Source organism: Peromyscus californicus, unplaced genomic scaffold (genome assembly GCF_007827085.1).
Source record: "Peromyscus californicus insignis strain IS unplaced genomic scaffold, ASM782708v3 Scaffold_15__1_contigs__length_86483966, whole genome shotgun sequence".
Taxonomy (NCBI): Eukaryota; Metazoa; Chordata; class Mammalia; order Rodentia; family Cricetidae; genus Peromyscus; species Peromyscus californicus.
The window spans coordinates 50680365-50701305 of record NW_026294447.1 but is presented as its reverse complement, the minus strand read 5'-3'; the positions used below and the strand labels follow the sequence as shown (position 1 = coordinate 50701305).

The 20941-nt window shown below is 36.1% G+C and overlaps 1 protein-coding gene and 1 non-coding gene across 2 annotated transcripts in view; one reads left to right on the top strand and one right to left on the bottom strand.

Moving 5' to 3' along the window:
• The first annotated feature begins 4708 nt into the window (after positions 1-4708).
• The window catches only part of Tc2n (tandem C2 domains, nuclear), a 47798-nt gene continuing 31565 nt past the window's right edge, over positions 4709-20941 (top strand). The window contains exons 1-3 of the mRNA XM_052738796.1: positions 4709-4861; positions 14710-14817; positions 17521-17751. Coding sequence (XP_052594756.1) covers positions 14751-14817; positions 17521-17751 — 298 coding nt within the window. The 5' untranslated portion in view covers positions 4709-4861; positions 14710-14750. The remainder of the gene's footprint in view (positions 4862-14709; positions 14818-17520; positions 17752-20941) is intronic.
• On the bottom strand, positions 12018-12120 carry LOC128111312 (U6 spliceosomal RNA). The gene has a single exon (XR_008218573.1). It is a non-coding gene; the product is annotated as a U6 spliceosomal RNA (small nuclear RNA).

Here is a 20941-nt window from a genome sequence, read left to right as displayed (position 1 = left end):
TGAGACAGTGATCTCTATATAGCTGTCCTAGAAATTGCTATGTCGACCAGGCTGGCCTTGAACTGACAGAGACCTGACTGCCTCTGTCTCATGAGTGTTTGAATTAAAGGCATATACTACCACACCCAGCTTCATTTTGACCAATTTAACTGAACTATAAGACACAAGATAAAAGTCTTGGGTGAATGTAAGTTTATCTCAGGCAAGTCCACATGGATTCTAGAGAATGGGACTTGGGTCGAGTCATTTTGTTTTTGTAATTCACATAGAATTTACTTGAAGTAGGGCCTTACAGTTTTCTCTGCTGTACTCAGGAGGCCTGAACTTTGCTCTGGAATCCTGGGAAGTTTCATATGGCCCGCTCCATGTTCTTGCACCCTATTTGACCAGCTGCTCATCCTCATGAAGTGATTGTGGTACTGGTAGGCAGCCCTCTTTTATTTGGGATCACATACTTCATCTGATCCTGTCAGCACTCTTGCATCTTGCCTTAAATACTGAATATTTTCTTATTAGGCCTTCATTGAAACTACCAGCTTCATAGTACTCCAAGTTTCTTTGACTTGTGGGTTTGGAGGAGGGTGATGTGATATTAGAGAGGAAGGTCATTTTGTTGGAAGGGCAGGCACTGATATTAGAGGCCTCATCATAAATAGATCTCATAGTGAAACACTGATGATCCTCCATTTTTCCCATGGTAACATTAGTTCAGGAATGCAAGAAAGATGACAGGAGAAAGAAGGAAGAAAGAAACTCAGTTGCTGTCAGTAGTCCCTCATTTATTCAATTATGTGTCCGGCCGATGAATATGCAAAGCATTTAATAAGACCTTTAAGAGCCTTCAAAGCCTACTACCTAATTCCTATCTTTTCTTATTCCCCAGGATATACTTGACATTGTGTAACACTTGAGTCCCTGAAGACTACTTAGGGAAATATTTCAACATGCTTGAGAAAGTCTGAGAAAGACTGACAGAGATGATGGGGTAGTGACACTTTGCTTGCTTTCAGATTAAGATGGCAACATTATGATCATGTGACCATCTGAGAAAAAACAGAAAGCCTTCTGTATCCACAAAGACTTTTCTTTACATACTTGGGACAAACCTTAATGCTTTCTTTGATACATGCCCATATTTCATCTTTTCTCTACAATGTCTAGAGCAGGAGGTAAGTCTTCTGATGTTCTATGTAGTCTACATATCATCATTCTTGATAATGCTAATCAGAGTAAGTAATGCTAGCTACTAGAAAAAAAGTCTGCAGATAGTGGGTCAGCACAGCTAGGTTTAGTTTTCATTCACATAATAGCCAAATTAAAAGTTAGTGGGTGGTAGGAATAGCCTAGTTCCATGAAGTCAGTCTAGGATTTAACCCTCTCTCATGTTGTTAATTGCACCGTCAGTGTCAGTGTGCTCAATAATATTGCACGGTTGCCAGGAATAGGAAAGAGTGGAGTTGAAGCTTACTTGGTTTTAGTTGTCCTGATCCAGAATGGAAATTACTTTGGCTGAAATGTCATTGAACTAGTCACCTAATGTTACCTAGATACAAGGAGAATGGACAGAACAGTTTAGTTTTGTGCCCAGGAAGGGAACTTGACATTTGGTAAGCAATTGCGACACTGTTGAAATGTCCAGGATGCACCTGTTATACTGTAAGTACTTAAAAATGTTCACTGAACAAGTAAATGAATGGGTGTGTCTGTAGGCTTCCACTGTTGTGTTTTTCATAGAGGGTAAATGGGAAGGAAATAATTCTAGAGGAATGCAGATATTTATCTGCCATACCTTTTATAGTCACATGACAATTTGTATTTCTGAAGTTATTTCACAAGGACCATGGTCTCTTGAAGACACATTTTAGTTTATTCAACAAATATTCCAGTGCCTTCTATGTGTCAGGTGCTATGGTATGTTGCACAGAAGATAGAGTAAAACTCATAATTTCTGCCAACTAGTAGTTAACCTAGAATGATTTTTGTGGGAAGAGAGAAAAGAAATCAATGATTACTAATTTTGTGGGTGCCATGATAGGAAAATGAATGAACTGTTGTGGGAATGTTGAAAAAGGACATGTGATTCAGTCAGAGATGGGCATTATAGGGGTTCATTGGCCAGATTAGAAATACTTGAGTGTAATGGTCATGATACCCATAAGAGAGAGGTAAAGGGAAGGGTATATGCAAATCTGACAATTTAGGGAACTCTAGGAGGCAGTGATGATAAGGGATGAGGCTGCAGGGATAGGCCTAGACTGAGTCATGAAATACTTACCAACTGCATTAGATGAGAAAGGAATGAATAGAGATTAGGAATAGGGATGATGAGGCAAACCTTTATTGAATGAAATAATTGACACACAATAAAATCTAAACAGAAGTTGTACCATCTTCATCTATCCAAATCTATTTTTCATCCAAAGATCTGCTTCAGATAAATGACTGATAATATTGAAGAAGCAAACACAATGCCTGCTCAGTGTCATAATAACAACTCTTTCATGGGAAGAAGTTAAACACAAGAGACCACACAAAAGTGCAATAACCTCCGTCTCCACACAATCTTGCCTTTGAGAGTGGAAAAGCAAAGAGTTCCTTTTGGAATAAAACAAGAGAAGTGATTCATGATTTTGCAAGAATTCTATTTATCCACGGAGTGGACACTTCTAAGAATGTGTTTTCAGATGGACCATGGGGAACAAAACCCTAGAAACAATTCCAGGAGCAAGTTCTGCATCATTGAAGATGTTAAAATTGTTCAGTCAGGGGACCAGGTATTCATCCCAGTACAACTGATAGCTGTTGAGCATTCATGCATGCACTAAGTACGTGTGACTCACACATTTGTATCCTGAATTATATCAAGTGTTTCAGGAAGGTAAAAGATAGGTAAGGATATGCTCTTGTCCTTAAGAAGTTACAACTATCACATGGATCTGGAAGTTTCTTACAAAGGATGTACTCTATTTAAGGATTAAAATAGATATACATAATATGTATACACTGATGTACATACATATGTATTAACCTTCAAGTACAAAGTCCAGCTTAACCATCTATACTTGGGTAACTAGTAACTGGTTGACCTGTAATTTTCACTTTAAAATGAAAATACTTTCAGCTACACTACAATTACCAGGACTAGATAAGATGACTTTCTAAAGAACTGCACATTGGTTTACATTGTTGAAGGTAAGTGCTGTAGTACTCTCTAGCTGTGTTTAGCAAAGTTTGTGGGGGCAAAAACACTTATGTCCAAGGATGGTAATATATATTTCTCAAGAAGAGAGTTCTGTGATTAAATTTGAAAAAAAAAATAGGTTGTTAAGATGCTAATATGCACTGTGGATCTCAAGGAAAGCAACTGTACTGTCTCTTTTCTTAAATTACACTGCTCTTGGAACAATTGAACCTCTCCGGGGCCAGCATCTCCAGGGTTGTGAGATTTACAAGTCTCACTTTGAAAAAGATAAGTATAATTTTTGGTAACCTGGAAGCCTTATCAAAAATTCTGTAAATAATGTGATAATTTCCCCAGCACTGAGATACTTAAAAGGAAAGGGCCAGCAACTCTTTGACAAAGTTAGAGAGGATTCCTCCATAAAATTTGGGGACATATGGTGTTGTAGTGGACACATTTAATATTAATATTGATGTTAATATTGGTATTAATATTAGCAGGGCAGTAGGACATACAAAGCAACAAAAGTGTAGAGACTTGAACTGAATCTGAAAGATTTTATATAATTAGACTTAAAGTTTATTTTATTATTTTATATCTATGGGTGTCTTGCCTGCATATACATATGTCTGCCTGCGGCGGTCAGAGAGGGTGCTGGATCCCCTGGAACTGGAGTTACAGATGGCTGTGAGCTGCCGCCTGGGTGCTGGGAATCAAACCCCGGTCTTCTGTAAGAGAGCCACTGAAACTGTTTTTCTGCTTATAATTAAACTTTCTATAAAACATTAAAAGTCATAAAAATCAACTCCGTTTGGAACAATAGGGGTACAGAAACACCTCCAGCAAGAAAAGACTTGTTCAGAGTTCACCAGGACAGTATCTTTCCCTTTTTTTCTCACTCAGCACACTTCAGGCTCTGCCTAGCTGCGTTAGATCTTTCTGGATTAAGCAGGCAGTGACATTCAGCATGGCGCTGAGAAGCCGAGAAAGCAGGAGAACCACCACTCATTTAGGTGCGGGGTGAGGGTGGTGGGTGAAATTCCCACCCAGAGGGGGGGCAGGACGGACGTGAGGAGGGGCAGGGCTATGCTGGGGGAACGAGGGATTCTGAGGGGATGGGGAGGGTTACCTGAAGAGAGAGAGAGAGAGAGAGAGTGTGTGTGTGTGTGTGTGTGTGTGTGTGTGTGTGTGTGTGTGTGTGTGTGTGTGTGTGTGTGTGTGTGTGTGTGTGTGTGTGTGTGTGTGTGTGTGTGTGTGTGTGTGTGTGTGTGTGTGTGTGTGTGTGTGTGTGTGTGTTCTCCGAGGGGGCGGGGAAGGTGGGGACGCCTGAGGGTGTGTGGGGGGGGAACAGTAACAGGGGCGGGGCTTCCTTAAGAAGGAGCCTGGCTGTCCTGGGGGAGGGGCCCCTGAAGGGGGTGGAGCGGCTCTGTGGGCCAGGAGCGGCCATGGGCTGACAGGGTGCGAGGGGCGGGGCGCAGGGCGTGGCTTGGCGAGGTGCTGGGCGGAGCCGAGAGCTGAGGCGATCCAGCGCGCCGGGCGTCCGTTACAGGTGGCCGGGAGGAGTGACGGGGGCGCCTCCTCAGCGCTGGGTGCGGCGAGGGCGCCGGCGCCTCGGGAGCCTTAGGTGAAGACGCCAAGGAGAGCGCGAGACGGCGGCGGCGGGGAGCTGCCTCGGCTCAGGTGCGCTTCTCCTTCCGGACGGGTCTCCCGTCTCTTGAGTCTTTTACTTTCTGTCAAGGGTCGCGGTGGCCTAGGTGCGCCCGGCTGTTCCCAAGTCTCCTCAGGACGCCTGCGGGGTGGGGTGGGGGTGAGGCCCGAGCCGCCCGGCGTGGCCCGGGGTCTCGGGGAAGGCGCCTGAGCCCAGGCGAGTGCGGCCTCAAGCCTGCCCCTGCCCGCGCTGGTTCGCGAGCCCCAGGTGCTCTCCGGGCGGGCGGGCGGGCGGGCGGGCGAGTGAGGTGAGCAGCCTAGAGTGTGTACCTGGGAAACTTCCCAGACTCCTTGAATCGAGGAAAGGGGGTGAAAAAGTCCTATTCCCGGGTTTTGCACACTGCAGTGGGATTTCTACCTCTTCTGTGCTTTTCTCTCTTCTATGATTCTCCTTTAATATAGGGAGATAGAATAGTTGAGTTGTGGGACAGATGCCAAGCCAAACATAGATTTCTTTAAAGGAAGTACGTAAAAGTTTTTTGCTTTTGTAATCAAAATATTTTGACTCATTCCTGGTAGGCAGTCAATGGAGTTGTGTTTTCTCTTTTACTGTAACGGAATTTTCCCGTTTTTTTTCATACTTGTTTATTCAACTTGGTTAAAACCATTTCTAGACGGTAATGTTAATAGTATTTGCCTCTGAGATTCGAGATTTGTTTCTATCATCTCCTTTGTAAGTTTTTGTGTAGGGGTTGCTAAGGAACATTTTGCCCTTATAACTAGAAGAGAAACACTTTTTAATCCTTCACGAAAATTTAAATAGGTCTTGAATTTTGCTTCGTTTAATTTATAACTATTCATGAATAGAACTTATCGATGAAGAAATGAATGCATATTGAGAGAAAATGAATTCGAGATTCTGTTAGGACATCTGGCAAGTGTTGTCTAGTCGGCACTAAGATTTATTGGTTTTAGGTTTTTCTGAAACCAGACACAGAAACCGTGTAAGGGTATAGATCGTTCGAGTAAGTACAGAATCAGAAGAGAGGAAGGCTATGGGAATTATGAATACTTAAGTGATATGGAGAGAGCCAAGGAGACCGAGGAGCCTTGAGAAAAAAATGAGAAATTCTAAGAGACAGTGGGATTTAAGGAGTCAGGAGAGGAGCCTTCAAGTGACACGGATCAAATGGATCAGGAAATACAGTGCCTATTGACTTTGGTAGCTAAGGAGAGAGAGGGTCTTTGCTTTCAGCAAACCTAATTTGAGTAAAATAGTAAGGGCAGAAGCCAAATTTGAATGAATTCGAGCTGTGAATAGAGGATAAAGAAGTAAAAATATTGGGTGTAGAATCTATATTTTAAGAAAGATTAGGAATGGTGACAGCAGTGGTTATTAGAGGGGATCTTATTGTGGAATTGGAAAGAATATGAAGACTATAGAATTGCTTTTAACATTCATTGTCCTCTCTCAAACTGTGGAAGCTGAGAACAAATAGCTGGTCATAATGAATAGTACTATTCATAAATTGTGAATACTATTTTAGTACATTTTACATTCAGCAGTTTAGGTTCAGCAGTTGCTATTAGTATTTAAGCTACAAATATGAACTGTGTCAGACTGTATTTCATTTGAAGTCCAGTACTGTGATACTCCAAACTTTTAAGTTATTTGACTTCTTCAGGTATATCCTAATGATTCCTCTAGATATCTTATGTGGAAATCAGATGTTTTTACTAAATTACAATTGCTGCATATATTAGTCAGAGCTTTGGGTTTAATGTGCATTTAAACGAAAATGCTCTTGGATTAAATTTTCTGTATAATGGGTTTTACTTTGATCTCCATTGGAAGTTTTGTTGTTATTCTGAAGTTCAGATAGTACTTTAATGAATATATTACTTAGGAATATGGAAAGGATAGTTCAGAGGGAAAGTCTGACTACCAAGAATTATATATGAATCTCCAATAGTTGTGCTGGTGGGAGTTTAATTTGGCTAAATCATTAAAAAACCTTTTCAGCAGTATTTAATAAGGTGAAACATGCTTAAACTGTGTGCAAATAGTTACCCAACAAAATTCTAAAAAATGTAAACACGACAGAAAACACATTAAATTGTTACAGTGAAAGAAAGTAAGTGGATAGATTAAAAGGAGGCATTGGGTAACCTTTGGGGATGTTGGATGTATTAATTTACTGGATTGTGATAATACTTTCCCCAAAATATTCATATATGACTTATTTAATTGTAAATTTTAAAAATGTGCAGTTTGTTTCAGAACAGTTATACACTGGTAAATTAAAGTAAATAAAAAGAGGAAGAATTGACAGCATTTTAGTATAGTTACTTTCTTTGACTACTATAGTTATGTCAGGGTGATAGGATTGTGAACACTTTTAATTTTCTTCATTTTTACACTGTATTGTGAATATATAATGGAGAAACTATTTAACATATGCAAGATGGCATTAAACACATCTATAGATTTAAAGAATAGAGATACTCGTGTACTTAAGAAATAAGACATAATATATTTAAAGTTGTCCTGTGCATTCTATATATTTCCTTTTCTTGATTTTCTTTATAATTTTATTACATGCCTATATATTTCTAAAAATTGTATTGTTTGTTTTTTTCTGTTTCGAGATGAAATATAAAATTATCCTGTATGATTTGTGACTTATTTTTTATACAGGGTGTCATTGTGTAGCTCAGATTGGCCTCAAACTTGCCATTCTCCTCTCTCAGCCTCACAAATGAAGGGATTATAAGTATCTACCACCACATCCTGTTCTATGACTTCAACACTATATTTGTGATATTTTTTCATGTTCATATACTATAGATCATTTGTTTTTTATTGCTGTTTATCACCCTATTAGATGACCTTTCCATTGTTTACCCATAATCCTGTTGATGGGTTTTTAGTGTACATTCTTATCTTTTATTTTTTACTTTTTGCTATTAAAAGCTGTTTTGTGATACCCTTCCAGTCTATGTTTCTTTATATCCATGTATATGAATTTCTTTTGGCTTTTAAAATCTAATAGTAGATGTAGCATGAATCTTAACAGTTCTTACTAATAAAATAAAACCTGAGGCCAGTTATTGGGGTGTACACTGGAAGATCAGAGAGACAGAACAAGCCACAGCTACCTCACCTTGCCAGTTCCTCAGCTAGTCCTGTTTCCTCAGACTGGAAGCCTCTGAGTCCTCATCCAGAATGAATCTCAGCTGAACTGCTGCTAGAAGCCTGAAAGCTTAACCAGCTAAATGCTTAACCAGCCAAATGCTTCTAGTTTCTGGTCTCCACACCTTATATATCTTTCTGTTTTTGCCATCACTCCCTGGGATTAAAGGCTCACTTCTTGGGATTAAAGACGTGTGTCACCATGTGTGGCTGTTTCCAATGTGGCCTTGAACTCACAGAGATCCCAGATTTCTTCCTCTGGAATGCTAGGATTAAAGGCTTGAGTGCCAATATTTTCTAGCCTAAGTATCTATTGGCTGTTCTGTCTCTGACCCCAGCTAAGTTTATTAGGGTGCACAATATTTTGGGGAACACAATACCACCACAAGTAGAGCTGTGGGTCTCTATTTTTGCTGGATAATACTGTTATTTTATGTTGCTTGTATCAGTTATACCATCACAAGTAAGTATTCTCATTCTTATTACCATGTAAGACATTTGTACATTTGTATTTTGCCTGAAAATTTCCTTTTGATGACCTAGTGAGCAAAAAATAGTATCCTATTGGGGAGTTTAATTTACATTTCTTTAATTATTATTATTTAATTATCAACAACTATTTAATTGTTGAACCTTATGTAGTTCTATGCAGTCTGTTTATATCCTTTTCTTCTTTATCTTCTAGAAGTTCTTTGTCTATTTTTGAAATTGATCCTTTATCAGTTATGCATGTGTTCTTTTTCAGTAAATAGCTGTCTCCTTGGTTTGTAGTGCTTTTGAAGAACTTACCTTATATTTTAATATAGCTGGCTGTGTCAACTTCTTTTTGTTTTCTACTTTTGGTGTCTTGTTTAATCTTTCCCTCCCTCCATCTTATAAAAATGTAGTTTTATATTTTTTGCTGGAAGCTTTAAAATGTTACCTTTCCAAAGTGTGTGTCTCTCAATTTTTCTCTAACACCTAAAACTACAATAAAAAGTATTAAAAACTGATATTAGGGCCAAGGAAATGGTTTGGAGAGTGAAAATGCTTGTTCTGCAAGTTTTTTGGCCTAAGTTTTGATCCTGGAGAACACAAGTAGAAAGCTGATGCATTTATAATTCCAGTACTTCTATGGTGAGATAAGAGGCAAACACTGAAAATCTGCCAGTAGCTTGTGGGCCAGCTAGCCTGGAGTATATAGAGTATAGTGGCTGAAACAAGAGAGATCCTGCCTCAAAACAAGACGGAAGGGGAGAAACAACTCTTCAACGGTTGTTCTTTGACCTCCACAAGCACAGAATGGCATAAGTGTACCCTCATGTACACACACAATAAATAGTTAGTTTTGAAAAATGGTATCATACTCAGGACCTGAGCCCATAGCAGGAAGCCAGCTAAACTATGTAGCTACTTCAAGACCATCTTAAACTACCAAGTAGCAAGACTTTGCCTCAAAAAAACCATAGCTTAGTGGTTAAGTATTTGCTAAGTATATGCAAAGTCATGGGTTTCATCCTCAGTACCACAAAAAGGGAAAAAATCCTTTCGTATTTATAGCCTTAACCTATGTGTAATTATTTTAATGTGTGTATGTGAAGTGGGAGGATCTAGTTTTGTTCCTTTTCCCCCATATGGCTAATCATTTATTGAATGCTCTTAATTTTCATCCTAGTGATCCTGTCATATGTCATATTTCTTTGTATTTGTGAGTGTGTTTTGAAGTTACTGTTTCTTTGAACTCTTTATATATCCTTTCTTATAGTCTTGCTTTAGTTGTAGAAAGAACCTTGACATTATGCCATGTTTCTTGTAAAACTAGACTTCTCAGATTGTTCTGTTTTTCCTTTTCCCTTTTAGAAGTAAACTTTTACTTTTTATAATATATTGCTTTATTTTTAAACAAGTACTGTAATCACCTTAGTGACTAAAACAAAACAAAAAAAACAAACAAAAACATAATGTAAAGCATATTGGTTGTAAAATCTTGTCCTATTTCACCAAAACTAATTTTAAGTTAAAAAGTAAACATGAGAGTTTATTTTGGAAACATAGTAAGTTGCAGTATTTGGAACAAATTTTCCACTGCAAACAACTAAAAATATTGTATCTTAAGAAATGTGAATTAACACGTCAAAAAGCTAAGAGAATGCTAGAAATATGAGAGTAAGGAGCTCTTAAGTTCTATTTGCTTGAAGGGTATTTGCTTAGCTAGGGGAACTTGATGGCTATGAAATACTTAGGGTATTTGTAGTGCTAAGAACACTTGGAATTCAATCAGGGCACCTTGAAGATAAACTAAAGAGAGAGCTTCTGTCTCTAATTCAAAGATCCCAAAGGGTCAATTTGTTGAGAAGGGAGTAAAAAATTACTCTTTGCCATCTTCAAAGAAACAAAACAAAGAACATTGTAAGGAAAGTTACCTTGATGCTATCTAAAGCAGAAGGGGGAGAAAAGCCTGTCCTTGGCAAGTTGTAACCATCCAATAAACTAAGTGGGGGTGGGTGGGGCTGTGGGTGTGTAGGGAGGTAGTTATCCATGATAAACTTACAAGAGATCTCTTTTTAGTTATTCACTCTGTTAAAGTATACCATTCAGGAACAATCTTGTGGTTCCCCCTAAAACAGTGGCTCTCAACCTTCCTAATGCTATGACCCTTTAATACAGTTCCTCATGTTGTAGTGGCTCCCAGCAATAATATTATTTCATTGCTACTTCATAACTGTAATTTTTCTACTGTTATGAATTGTAATACAAATATCTGATATGCAGGATATGATATATAATCCTAAAGGGTTACGACCCACAGGTTGAGAATCACCACCTTAAACGGAACCTTGTATCCATTTGTACTATAGTAACTTCTTATTTTCTTTCCTCCAGTTTCTGACAACACTAATTTATCTTGTGTCTGAATTTGCCTATAAATAGAATCATATAATGTGATCTTCATGTCTTCTTTTACTTAGCATATTGTTTCCAAGGTTTATCCATGATATAGCATGAATTGGTACTTAATTCTTTTTTTGTTATTATTGTTAAATAGTACCTATTGTATAGACAAATATGTGTCACACTTTATCTTTTTACTGATGGATGGTTGACTGTTTCTATTTCTTTACTTTTCTGAGTAAGGCTAAGTATGAACATTTGTGTTCAAGTTTTTTGCATGAAAATATGGTTTTCATTTTCATAGGTATATTAAACCAGAAATGGAATTCCTGGGTCATATGGTAACTTTTAGTGACATTTTTGGGAAATACCATGGTATTTTTAACAATACATCTACACCATTTTACATTCTTACCAGCAATGTGTGATGGTTCCAGTTTTACTTCATGTATTTTGTGTGTGTTTTCAATTACTGCTTGTAAAGTGACATTTCATTGTAATTTTATTGGTAGTTCCCTTATAGTCATTGAAGTTGATTTCCTTTTCATGTTTATTGATCATTTTTTTTTTATCTTGGAGAAATACCAAATTCTTTGTCCACATGGTTTTGGTTAGTTGTCAAAACATGAATTTAAAACAATAAAGTAAACAATTACATACAAATACATATCCTTAAAGATGTCAGTTTTTTATAAGATAGAAGTTTTTTATGTTCCCAATGAAAGTATCATTAGATTTTTTTTTCTCTTGGAGCTAGACCAGACTGCAGAATTAATTGGTAAGATCAGACAAGCATGAGTAGCTAAGAAAAAGCTGAAAGTGAAGAGCAGTAAGTATGACTAGCCCTGCTGTACATTTTAATCCAAAACTAAAATCACATGGTGTTTATATAGGAATTCATTGACCAGTGGAAGAGAATAGAAAATACGGAAACATACCCAATTACACATGGAAATTTAATATTTTAATAAAGTGAACATCCTAATAGTAGTGGAGAAAATAAGAATTTTTTTAAAATTGTATTTTATCTATCTATCTATCTATCTATCTATCTATCTATCTATCTATCTATCTATCATTTTTTAAGTGTGTGCATAGATGTGTGTGAGTTTCAAGTATAGAGGTAAAAATACGGAATGCTTCACCAGTTTACTTGTTATTCTACATAAAGGCCATGCTAATCTCCATATCATTCTAGTTTTAATACATGTGCTGCTGAAGTGAGCACATGGAATTTTGAGTATGTGGTGTTTGTGGTATACACTGGTATAAAATAGGTTTGGATACATTTTTCATACCATGCACCATGATGACCATATAAAAAAATAATTAAAATAACTTGAAGATGCCAGGCGGCATGGTGCATGCCTTCAATCCCAGCACTTGGGAGGCAGAAGCAGGCAGATCTCTGTGAGTTTTAGGCCAGCCTGGTCTACAAAGTGAGTTTCAGGACAGTCAGGGCTACAAGAGAAACCCTGCCTTGATAAACAAACAAACAAACAAAAACAAACAAGCAAAAAATTTGAAAAGATGAATCAATTATTTATGACCTTGATATGGAGAAACTTTATTATGACTTAGTCTAGCTGCAAAAATGAAAATCATAGATATAATTATGTATGTAGGTGTATATATGTTCATATGTTTATATATCCAAGGTGCTTCAGAATCTGACACTTCAGTGCTAATATAATGCTGTAAGTAGAAAAATTCACATCATAAAACTTTGTTTCATAGACAAAATTACTTTTGTATATATAAAATATATATGAAAAAAATACATTTCATACTTAGATCTGGTTTCTCCCCTAGGTATCTCATTATGTATGTGTAAATATTGTGAAATCCAAAATCTGAAACACTTTTGATATCAAGCATTTTAGACAACAGGTAATCAATCTGTGTGTGTGTGTGTGTGTGTGTGTGTGTGTGTGTGTGTGTGTGTGTGTGCACATCTAGGACTTTCCACATGCTAGGCAAATGCTCTGCCACTGAGCTACATCCCAAGCTTATACAAACACTTTTGCATAATAGTAATCAAAGCAAGAAGCAAATGACAGATTAAAAGAACATTTCTCACTTATATGATGAACTTGAGTTAATCTCTGAAATAATAAAAAAACCTCTAAACTAGATAAATGGGAACTTATGAACACAGATAATTCATAGAAATATAGTTTAGCCTTATGTGTTAAATGATGCCCAACATCAATTTTTAAAGATTGTTATTTTTATTTCATGTGTATTTGTGTTTTGCCCACATGTATATATGTGTACCACATGAGTGAAGTGCCAGAAGAAGGTGTTGGAGTTACAGGCCGCTAACTGTCATATGGGTGTTGGGAATTGAATGCCAATCCTCTGAAAGAGCAGCTAGTGTTCTTAACCACTGAGCCATTATCTCTCCAGCCCTTCCCAACATCATTTTTAATAAGGGAGATGCAACTTAAGACAACAAAGGCCAATCATTTCTTTCCTATCACACCGACAAAATTGCAGCATTTGAATGACATTTTGTTGGCGACAAACGTGATTTTATATACTTTTGTTGTGAATATGAAATGGTAGTGATTCAGAGAAATTTTTTTCTCTACAAGCAGAATTACACATATGTACTTTTTGACCCAGTAGTCCTATATTTTACAGATATATACTAAGAAATATCTGAGTAATATATGTACACATAACGAGTGCTACTATTTCTAATAGCAAAAGTTACAACAATCTAAATATTATCTTGAATTCAACAAAACAACTCTTAAAAAATAGAAACCGTAGGTGAAATAAGATACAAAGTATATTAAATTTTTTCATGTTGCTCATGTTAAATTTTTGTATGTGATAATGCTATTATGATTATTTTTAAAAAAGAGTACCTTTTAGAAATGTTATAATCCATTTCAGATATTGTTTGTTTATACTTCAGCTAGTGAGGGCATCTCAAAAGTTAACTTCTGAGGCCCCTGTCACATCTTTCAATGATTACTATTTAAGTATTTTAGATTAAATTATATGATTGGAATTTATTTGAAAGTAAGCCAAAAGTATAGGGCAAATGAGAGGTAGAGATGAAATAAGATTTGCAATGAGTTGAAAATGGTTTAATTTTGGTGATTTTGTTATTTTAGGTTCCTTTTGTGTTTAAATTTCCCATAAAATGCATAGATTTTAAGTAGGTATAAATGAAGAGAGTTCCTTTGGAACAAACACATTGATATCAGGGTAGAAAATTGGACAAAAAGTCCTCATGCACCATGTTCCTGATATAATACATAATCCATTTGCAATATATCCTATTTGTATGCTTGCCTAACCTCCTACCTCTGTAAGTATGTGTCAATGATATAATATTTAAGAGATATTTTTCTGTTAGTTTAATTCTAAGGATTAAGGTAACTTACAGTGTTTACAGTGATTTGCTTATTAGGCCACAATTATAAAGGATTTTGGATTATCAAAATAATTGATCTAGAGAATGAAATTTTTCTGTCATACTTTTTATGGCATTCATATTTTCTTTCAAGTTTTGCTTGGACATAAACCTAGATATATCAGATATAAGAGAATATTGGAAAGGGCATTTTTCTTTCTCAAATTGTAACATTGAAATTCTTCATTTAATAATTTTAAGTATGCTGTTCTGATAAGTTATAAAGATCCTGGATTGTATAAAATCATACAGAAGAGTAAAAATTTATCTTCCTCTTAAATATTTTTCTTCAGAGTCCTCATTATGCATTAGAAAGACAGATAGTATGACTTGTTTAGTGATAGTGACATTAACAATGAAATCTTATGCTTTCTCTTTTACCATCAGGTTGATATTGGAAGTTTTCTGGTTATTAGAAATTGAATGTAATGGCAGCAGAATTTATAAAGAGTTGCTGTAGAGGATGTTTCTATGGTGAAACAGAAAAGCACAAGTGTGAGTATTTTGATTTTGGTAAGCACTTACTTAGTACCTTCTTTATGGCATTTAATAATATTTGAGTAAATTAGAAATGTTTTCTGACTTTGATGGAAAGACCAAAAGGGAAGGCATACTAGGTTGTTACTTCAGAATTCCTAGTGATCCTGAAGTATAGTGGAGAGATTAATTCAAATCATGAAACAACCCTGGACATCACTATAAAGAAGGTAGCATTTGCTGTGGGAGCCTGAATAGGATTTGGCAAGCTGTGGGAAAAAGGAAGTATAAAAATCTAAGAGTTCGACATAGATAGGTGAATGGAATAAGATAGTCAAGGTAAGGAGAGAAGTGTGCTTGGGAAACAATAAACTCTGATAAATGTTTGGGTGCAAATAAAGACAACTTCCACTTTATGTTCAGTACATTACAAATATCTTGTGGATGAATGATCACTGTGCTGGCTAGTTTTATGTTAACTTGACACAAGCTAGAGACATTTGGGAAGAGGGAACCTCAATTGAGAAATTCCCCCCACCAGATTTTCCTGTAGATAATCCTGTAATGCATTTTCTTGATTGATTATTGATGTGTCTGTGTGGGGCAGCTCACTGTGGGTGGTACTGGTGGTCCTGGGTGCTATAAGCCAGTGAGCAGCACTCCTCCATGGCTTCTGCTTTAGTTCCTGCCTTGAGTTCCCTGGATGATGGACTACAAGCTGTAACCCTTTCCTCCCTAAATTGATTTTGGTCATGATGTTTTATCACAGCAGTAGAAACCCATATAAGACAGTCACTGAAGAAGAAACTTATAACTTTATCAGGATCCACATTTAGGAAAGATTCCTATACTAGCTATTTCCTTTTATGTTGTATGGTTTCTTATCTCTTCAGGGTTAAGATTATAACTTTACTTTTCTCTGGTTCTTTTACTTCTTGTAGGGTAGAGCTACTTAGTATATATTTGGATATAAAGTTTTATTAATCTATTTTTTATGCCAGTAACACAGTACTATAACACGAATTGCTTAACAGTCTTAATAAAAAAAAACCTGGAGCCAGATATTGGGGTGAAGCTGAAAGATCAGAGGAACAGAACAAGCCAGCCACACATTCTTACTCCTAGGAAATCCTCAGCCCAAGAGTGTGGGTTCCTGTTTCCTCACACCTTATATACCTTCCTGTGTCCTGCCATATTACTTCCTGAGATTAAAGGCTTGTGTCCTTCCCAAGCAAAGGCATTAGATCTCAAGTGCTGGGATTCAAGGTGTGTGCTACCATGCCTGGCTCCATTCCCATTGTGGCCTTGAATTCACAGAGACCCAGACGGATCTCTGCCTCCAGTAATAGGATTAAGGGTGTGTGCCACCACAGCCTGGCCTCTATGTCTAATTTAGTGTCTGGCTTTGTCCTCTGATCCCCAGGCAAGCTTTATTGGGATACACATAATAATCTGCTTATTACATACTGGATAAGAGGTTTATTTTGGTCCACAACTCTGAAGGTCAAAGGTGATAATGGTTTTCTTGCTGGTAGTATCCTGAGGCAGTACAGAGTATCACTTAATAGAAAAGCAGGGAATGAACACATGTAACTTGATTTCTCTGTGTCTCTTACAAAGCTACCAGATTCAACCGTGGATTCTCTACCCTCCCAAAGGAACTGAATCCCAAAAGCCCCTTATCTAAATACATTATTTGGTTTAAGTTTCCATAAATAGTTTTACTTTCCTTACAATGTGGACTGTGGGTTAATATCCTTACAGTAGGGATTAAATGTCAGCACATGGGGGATACACTTAAACCATATCTATAGCAGAAAGTTTGTTTTTACATTAAAACATTCCATAAATTCCTGTACTACAGTAGTTGTGCTTTTCTTCATTCTACAGATGATACTAACTATACATAAAGATCAGCTATCCTTTTCCACCCTATCTTAGGTTATACAGCTATGTATATACTATTTTAGAAATAAATAAAATGGTGTATAGATGCTCAGGCAGGGGGAACTGCTAATATGATAAATATTTAGTCAATATGCATTTTATTTTGTGATTTGTTGGAGAGTTTTGTAGACTTGAAGACTTTTGCTGCCTTCTCAGAATTGACTTACATATTTGAGACTCCAGTTTACCCATAGCATTAACAACATAAGTTGCTTTGTTATAGCATTTTAAAATGACTCAGTTTTTATTTGAAGACATTTTAATTAAACTGCAAAATAAACTTGCTTTCCATCAATGAGCTCTTATGGTAGTGACTCTTAAAAACTGCTTTTCCCATTCTAATAGGATAAATGTACTTGGGCAATAACGTATTAATTGATCAAATCTTAGTCCACCAAGATTAATGTAAAGTGCAGAAGAGCTTGTTAGAACTCAAGAGTAGCTTGTATTGGAATGTTTTTTAAAAATTATTTTAAAAGGCCAGGCATGGTGTCACACACCATTAGCCTTAGCATTCAAGAGGCATAAGCAAGTGGCAGAAGCCAGCAGATCTCTGTGAATTCCAGGAAAGTGTGGTGTACATAGCAAGTTCCAGGTCAGCTAGGGATACATAGTAAGACCTTGTCTCAAAACAAAATAACAAAATATAATGAAAATAAAAAATAAAATAAAGATATTTAAAAAGTACTAATAATTCTGGCTTTAGATTGTTACATGTAATCTATATACATAATTGTGACTGACTTCTGATCTTTTTCTTCCTTTTGAATGCAGTTTCTGTGGAAAAGGACTTTAAAGCATCAGTCTCAAATAGCCAAAACACCATCTGTACACCTCCATTAACTTCTGTTTCAGTAAAGCCCCAAGTTGGCTGTAGTGAGGATTATTTGCTTTCCAAATTACCATGCGATGGCAAAGAAGTACCATTTGTGGTGCCCAGGTTTAAATTATCTTATATTCAGCCTAGAACACAAGGAACTCCATCACACCTGGATGAACTAGAAGGTAATTAATAAAGTAATCATGATTTAAAAGTCAACATGGACCATTTAAATGCTATTAATGGTGTTATTTTCTTTTTTAATATCTTTTACACAAAATTTATACAAATATTTATATTTTGAGTTTTATAAGTTCTTTTCTGTAGAATGGCTTAATGAACAGTATTTTTGAAATGTCCTATTGTAGAAACTGATCACAGTATAGCATGGCACATTTATATATAGTTATAGTTTGGCTTAAAAATAGTATCTTTTTTTAATATGTGTATGTGTTTATGTCTGTGTATACCAATTTTTTTTTTAATGCCTGTGGAGGCTAGAAGAGAGTATTGGATCTTCTGGAACTAGAATTACAAGTGGTTGTGAGCTGCCTAGTGTGGGTGCTGGACACTGAACTTGAGTCCTCTGGAAGAGCAACAAATGCTTTTAACTGTTGAGCCATATCTCCAGCTCCTCCAATTTGACTTAAAATATATATATGAACCTAGAAAGAAAAAAAGTAAAAGAATTTAATGAGTAAACAATGAAACAGAAACAGTTTTACTTACTGTTTTCTAAAATTTGGTACAATAAGACACAGGGAACAAGCAATCTGCCTGCTCTCCCGCTTCCTGTCTGTCTGTCTTTCCTCCTCCTCCCCTTACTCCCTCATTCCTCCTTATACTTCCCAGACTGAATAGGTACATGAATAAGGTAGATTCATTGACTGAAATTTGGCTCATGTTGTAGAGGTTAATTAGTAAGGATAAAAATGAAACAACACATAACTCTTGTTTTAAAAAATAATTTGTATTAGTCCATTGAAATACTATCAATCATAGTGGCTTTCCCCCAAAAAATTTTATTAGAAAAATTTCAAGCATATTAAGGAATTGAAAGAACATAACAGTAATACCTCTATGCCTAACACTTAAATTGTCCCATTAGCATTTTATTATATATTTTTATCATTAATCTATATAACTCCACCCTTCTATTCAATATTAATACTCTTTTTTGGCAGGGAATGGACAAACACTTAAGAATAAATTGAAGCCATCAGCATACTCCTTCTAAATACTTATATATATCATTTACTGAAGTTTAGTGATCTATTTAGAATTTTATTTTAACATAAATCTTATATACAATGTACATTCTTAAAGTATTTTTGAATTTTGTGTGTATTTACTGAGTTTCAAATATGTTATTTGTTGAATATTGACAAATACATATAATGTAGTTCAAACCCATGTCAAGAAGTATAATACTTGTCCACATATTTTTCTGTTCTGTCTTTTTTCTCCTTTGGGATTCTGATTATACATAGTTTGACTTTTTGATATTGTTCTGTGGGTCTCTGAGACTATTATTTTTTCTTCAGTTTTAGAATAAATGGCCCATTTTCAAGTTCATAGTCTCTCTCATTTGTCATCCTCATTCTGCTCCTAAGTCTCTTTTCTGAATATTTCATTTTAGACATTGTATATTAGAATTTATATTTGGTTCTTTTTTGCATATTTTATTTCTCACTTGTGATTTACCATTATATTATTGTGAACATATTTTATGTCTTTTAGCTAGTTATAGTTGTGTATCTGTGTTAATTTCAATACCTAGATCATCCATTTAGATTTAGGTTCTGTTTGTTGCCCCTTTTCCTTTGAAAATGGATTACATATTTCAGTTACTTTGTATGTGGACTAATTTTAGTTTATATTATGGATAGTTAATGATATTGTGGAATCTCTAGATTTGGTTATATTGATTTGACAAGTCCTATTTCCCTTTTTAACCCCTTCCTATCTCCCTCCAGAGTTGTAACATAGTTGAACTTGGACTACAAATGCTGCCTTAGGTGTCATCCCTAGATTTTTGGTTCAAAAATAGTTGATCAAACTATCAAAATTTAGAATTTCTTCTTTCTAGGATTCTAACCTTTCTTTTTAACATTCCCTTGTTGTCTGGAAGACTGCTCTCTAGTTTATGTGCCTGTTGCTCTTTGAGTTTTGTGTACTCTGCATAGTGTTGGCTTTAGCTTACAATGAAGCCAAAATTAGTTATCTGAAACAGATAACTCAGTTTGTGTGTTACACACTACTTTTCTTTATACTGCATTACTTTTAGGAATTTTACTTGTTTGGTTGGTTTTCATTTTATAATTTATTGCTGTGTGTAGGACATACTTGATTTGTTTGAATGGAAGTGATTTTTTCCCCCTAAGGAAGAAAAATGAACCCAGTGCATGGCCCTACCACTTTACTTTGCACGTATCAAGTGTTTCTCAAAAAATGGTTTTAAAAACTTGTGACTTGCAGAGTAATCGAATCAGTTGATCAATTACCCCCTCATTTATTTACTTTTGTATGTGTGTATTTGGGTGCACATGCAGAAGTCAGAAGACAACTTGTAGGAGTCAGTTCTCTCTTTCCACCAAAAGGTTTTAGAGATTGGACCCATGTTGTCAGGCTTGGGGGAAAGTACCTTTCTTTCTTGTCAGGATTCTCTTTCTCTTTTCATTTATATATGTTAAAATTATTGAAATTAAACTGTTGTATTAGTTAGGGTTTCTATTGCTGCAGTGAAACACCATGACAAAAAAGCAAGTTAGGGAGGAAAGGATTTATTTGGCTTATACTTTCATATCTCTGTTCATTGATGAAGAAAGACAGGACAGTAACTCAAACAGGGCTAGAATCTGAAGGCAGGAGGCCATGGAAGGGAGCTACTTATTGGCTTACTTATCATGATTTTCTCAGCCTGCTTTCTTATAGAACCCAGGACCACCAGCCCAGGGATGACACCACCTACAATGAGCTGGACTCTTCCACATCAACAACTAATTAAGAAAATGCCCTACAGCTGAATCTTATGGAGGCATTTTCTCAATTGAGTTTCTCTCCTTTCAGATGACTGTAGCTTGTGTCAAATTTACATAAGTTTAGCTAGCACAACCATACTTTCAGGCTTATTATCATATATATATATGATATATAGTGACCATGTTTTAATATTAATTGATTTTAATAAATCTATATTATCTCAACATATGAATGTACCATACTTTCTTTAAAATATATTTCTAGGCACATGAGGTATTAGTTACTTTTCTGTTGCTGTGATAAATACTATGACAAAAAGGAGGAGGAGTTTATATTGGCTTTAGAGTAAGAGTGAGAATGATCATAATGTTAGGGGAAACATGGCAGCAAGTG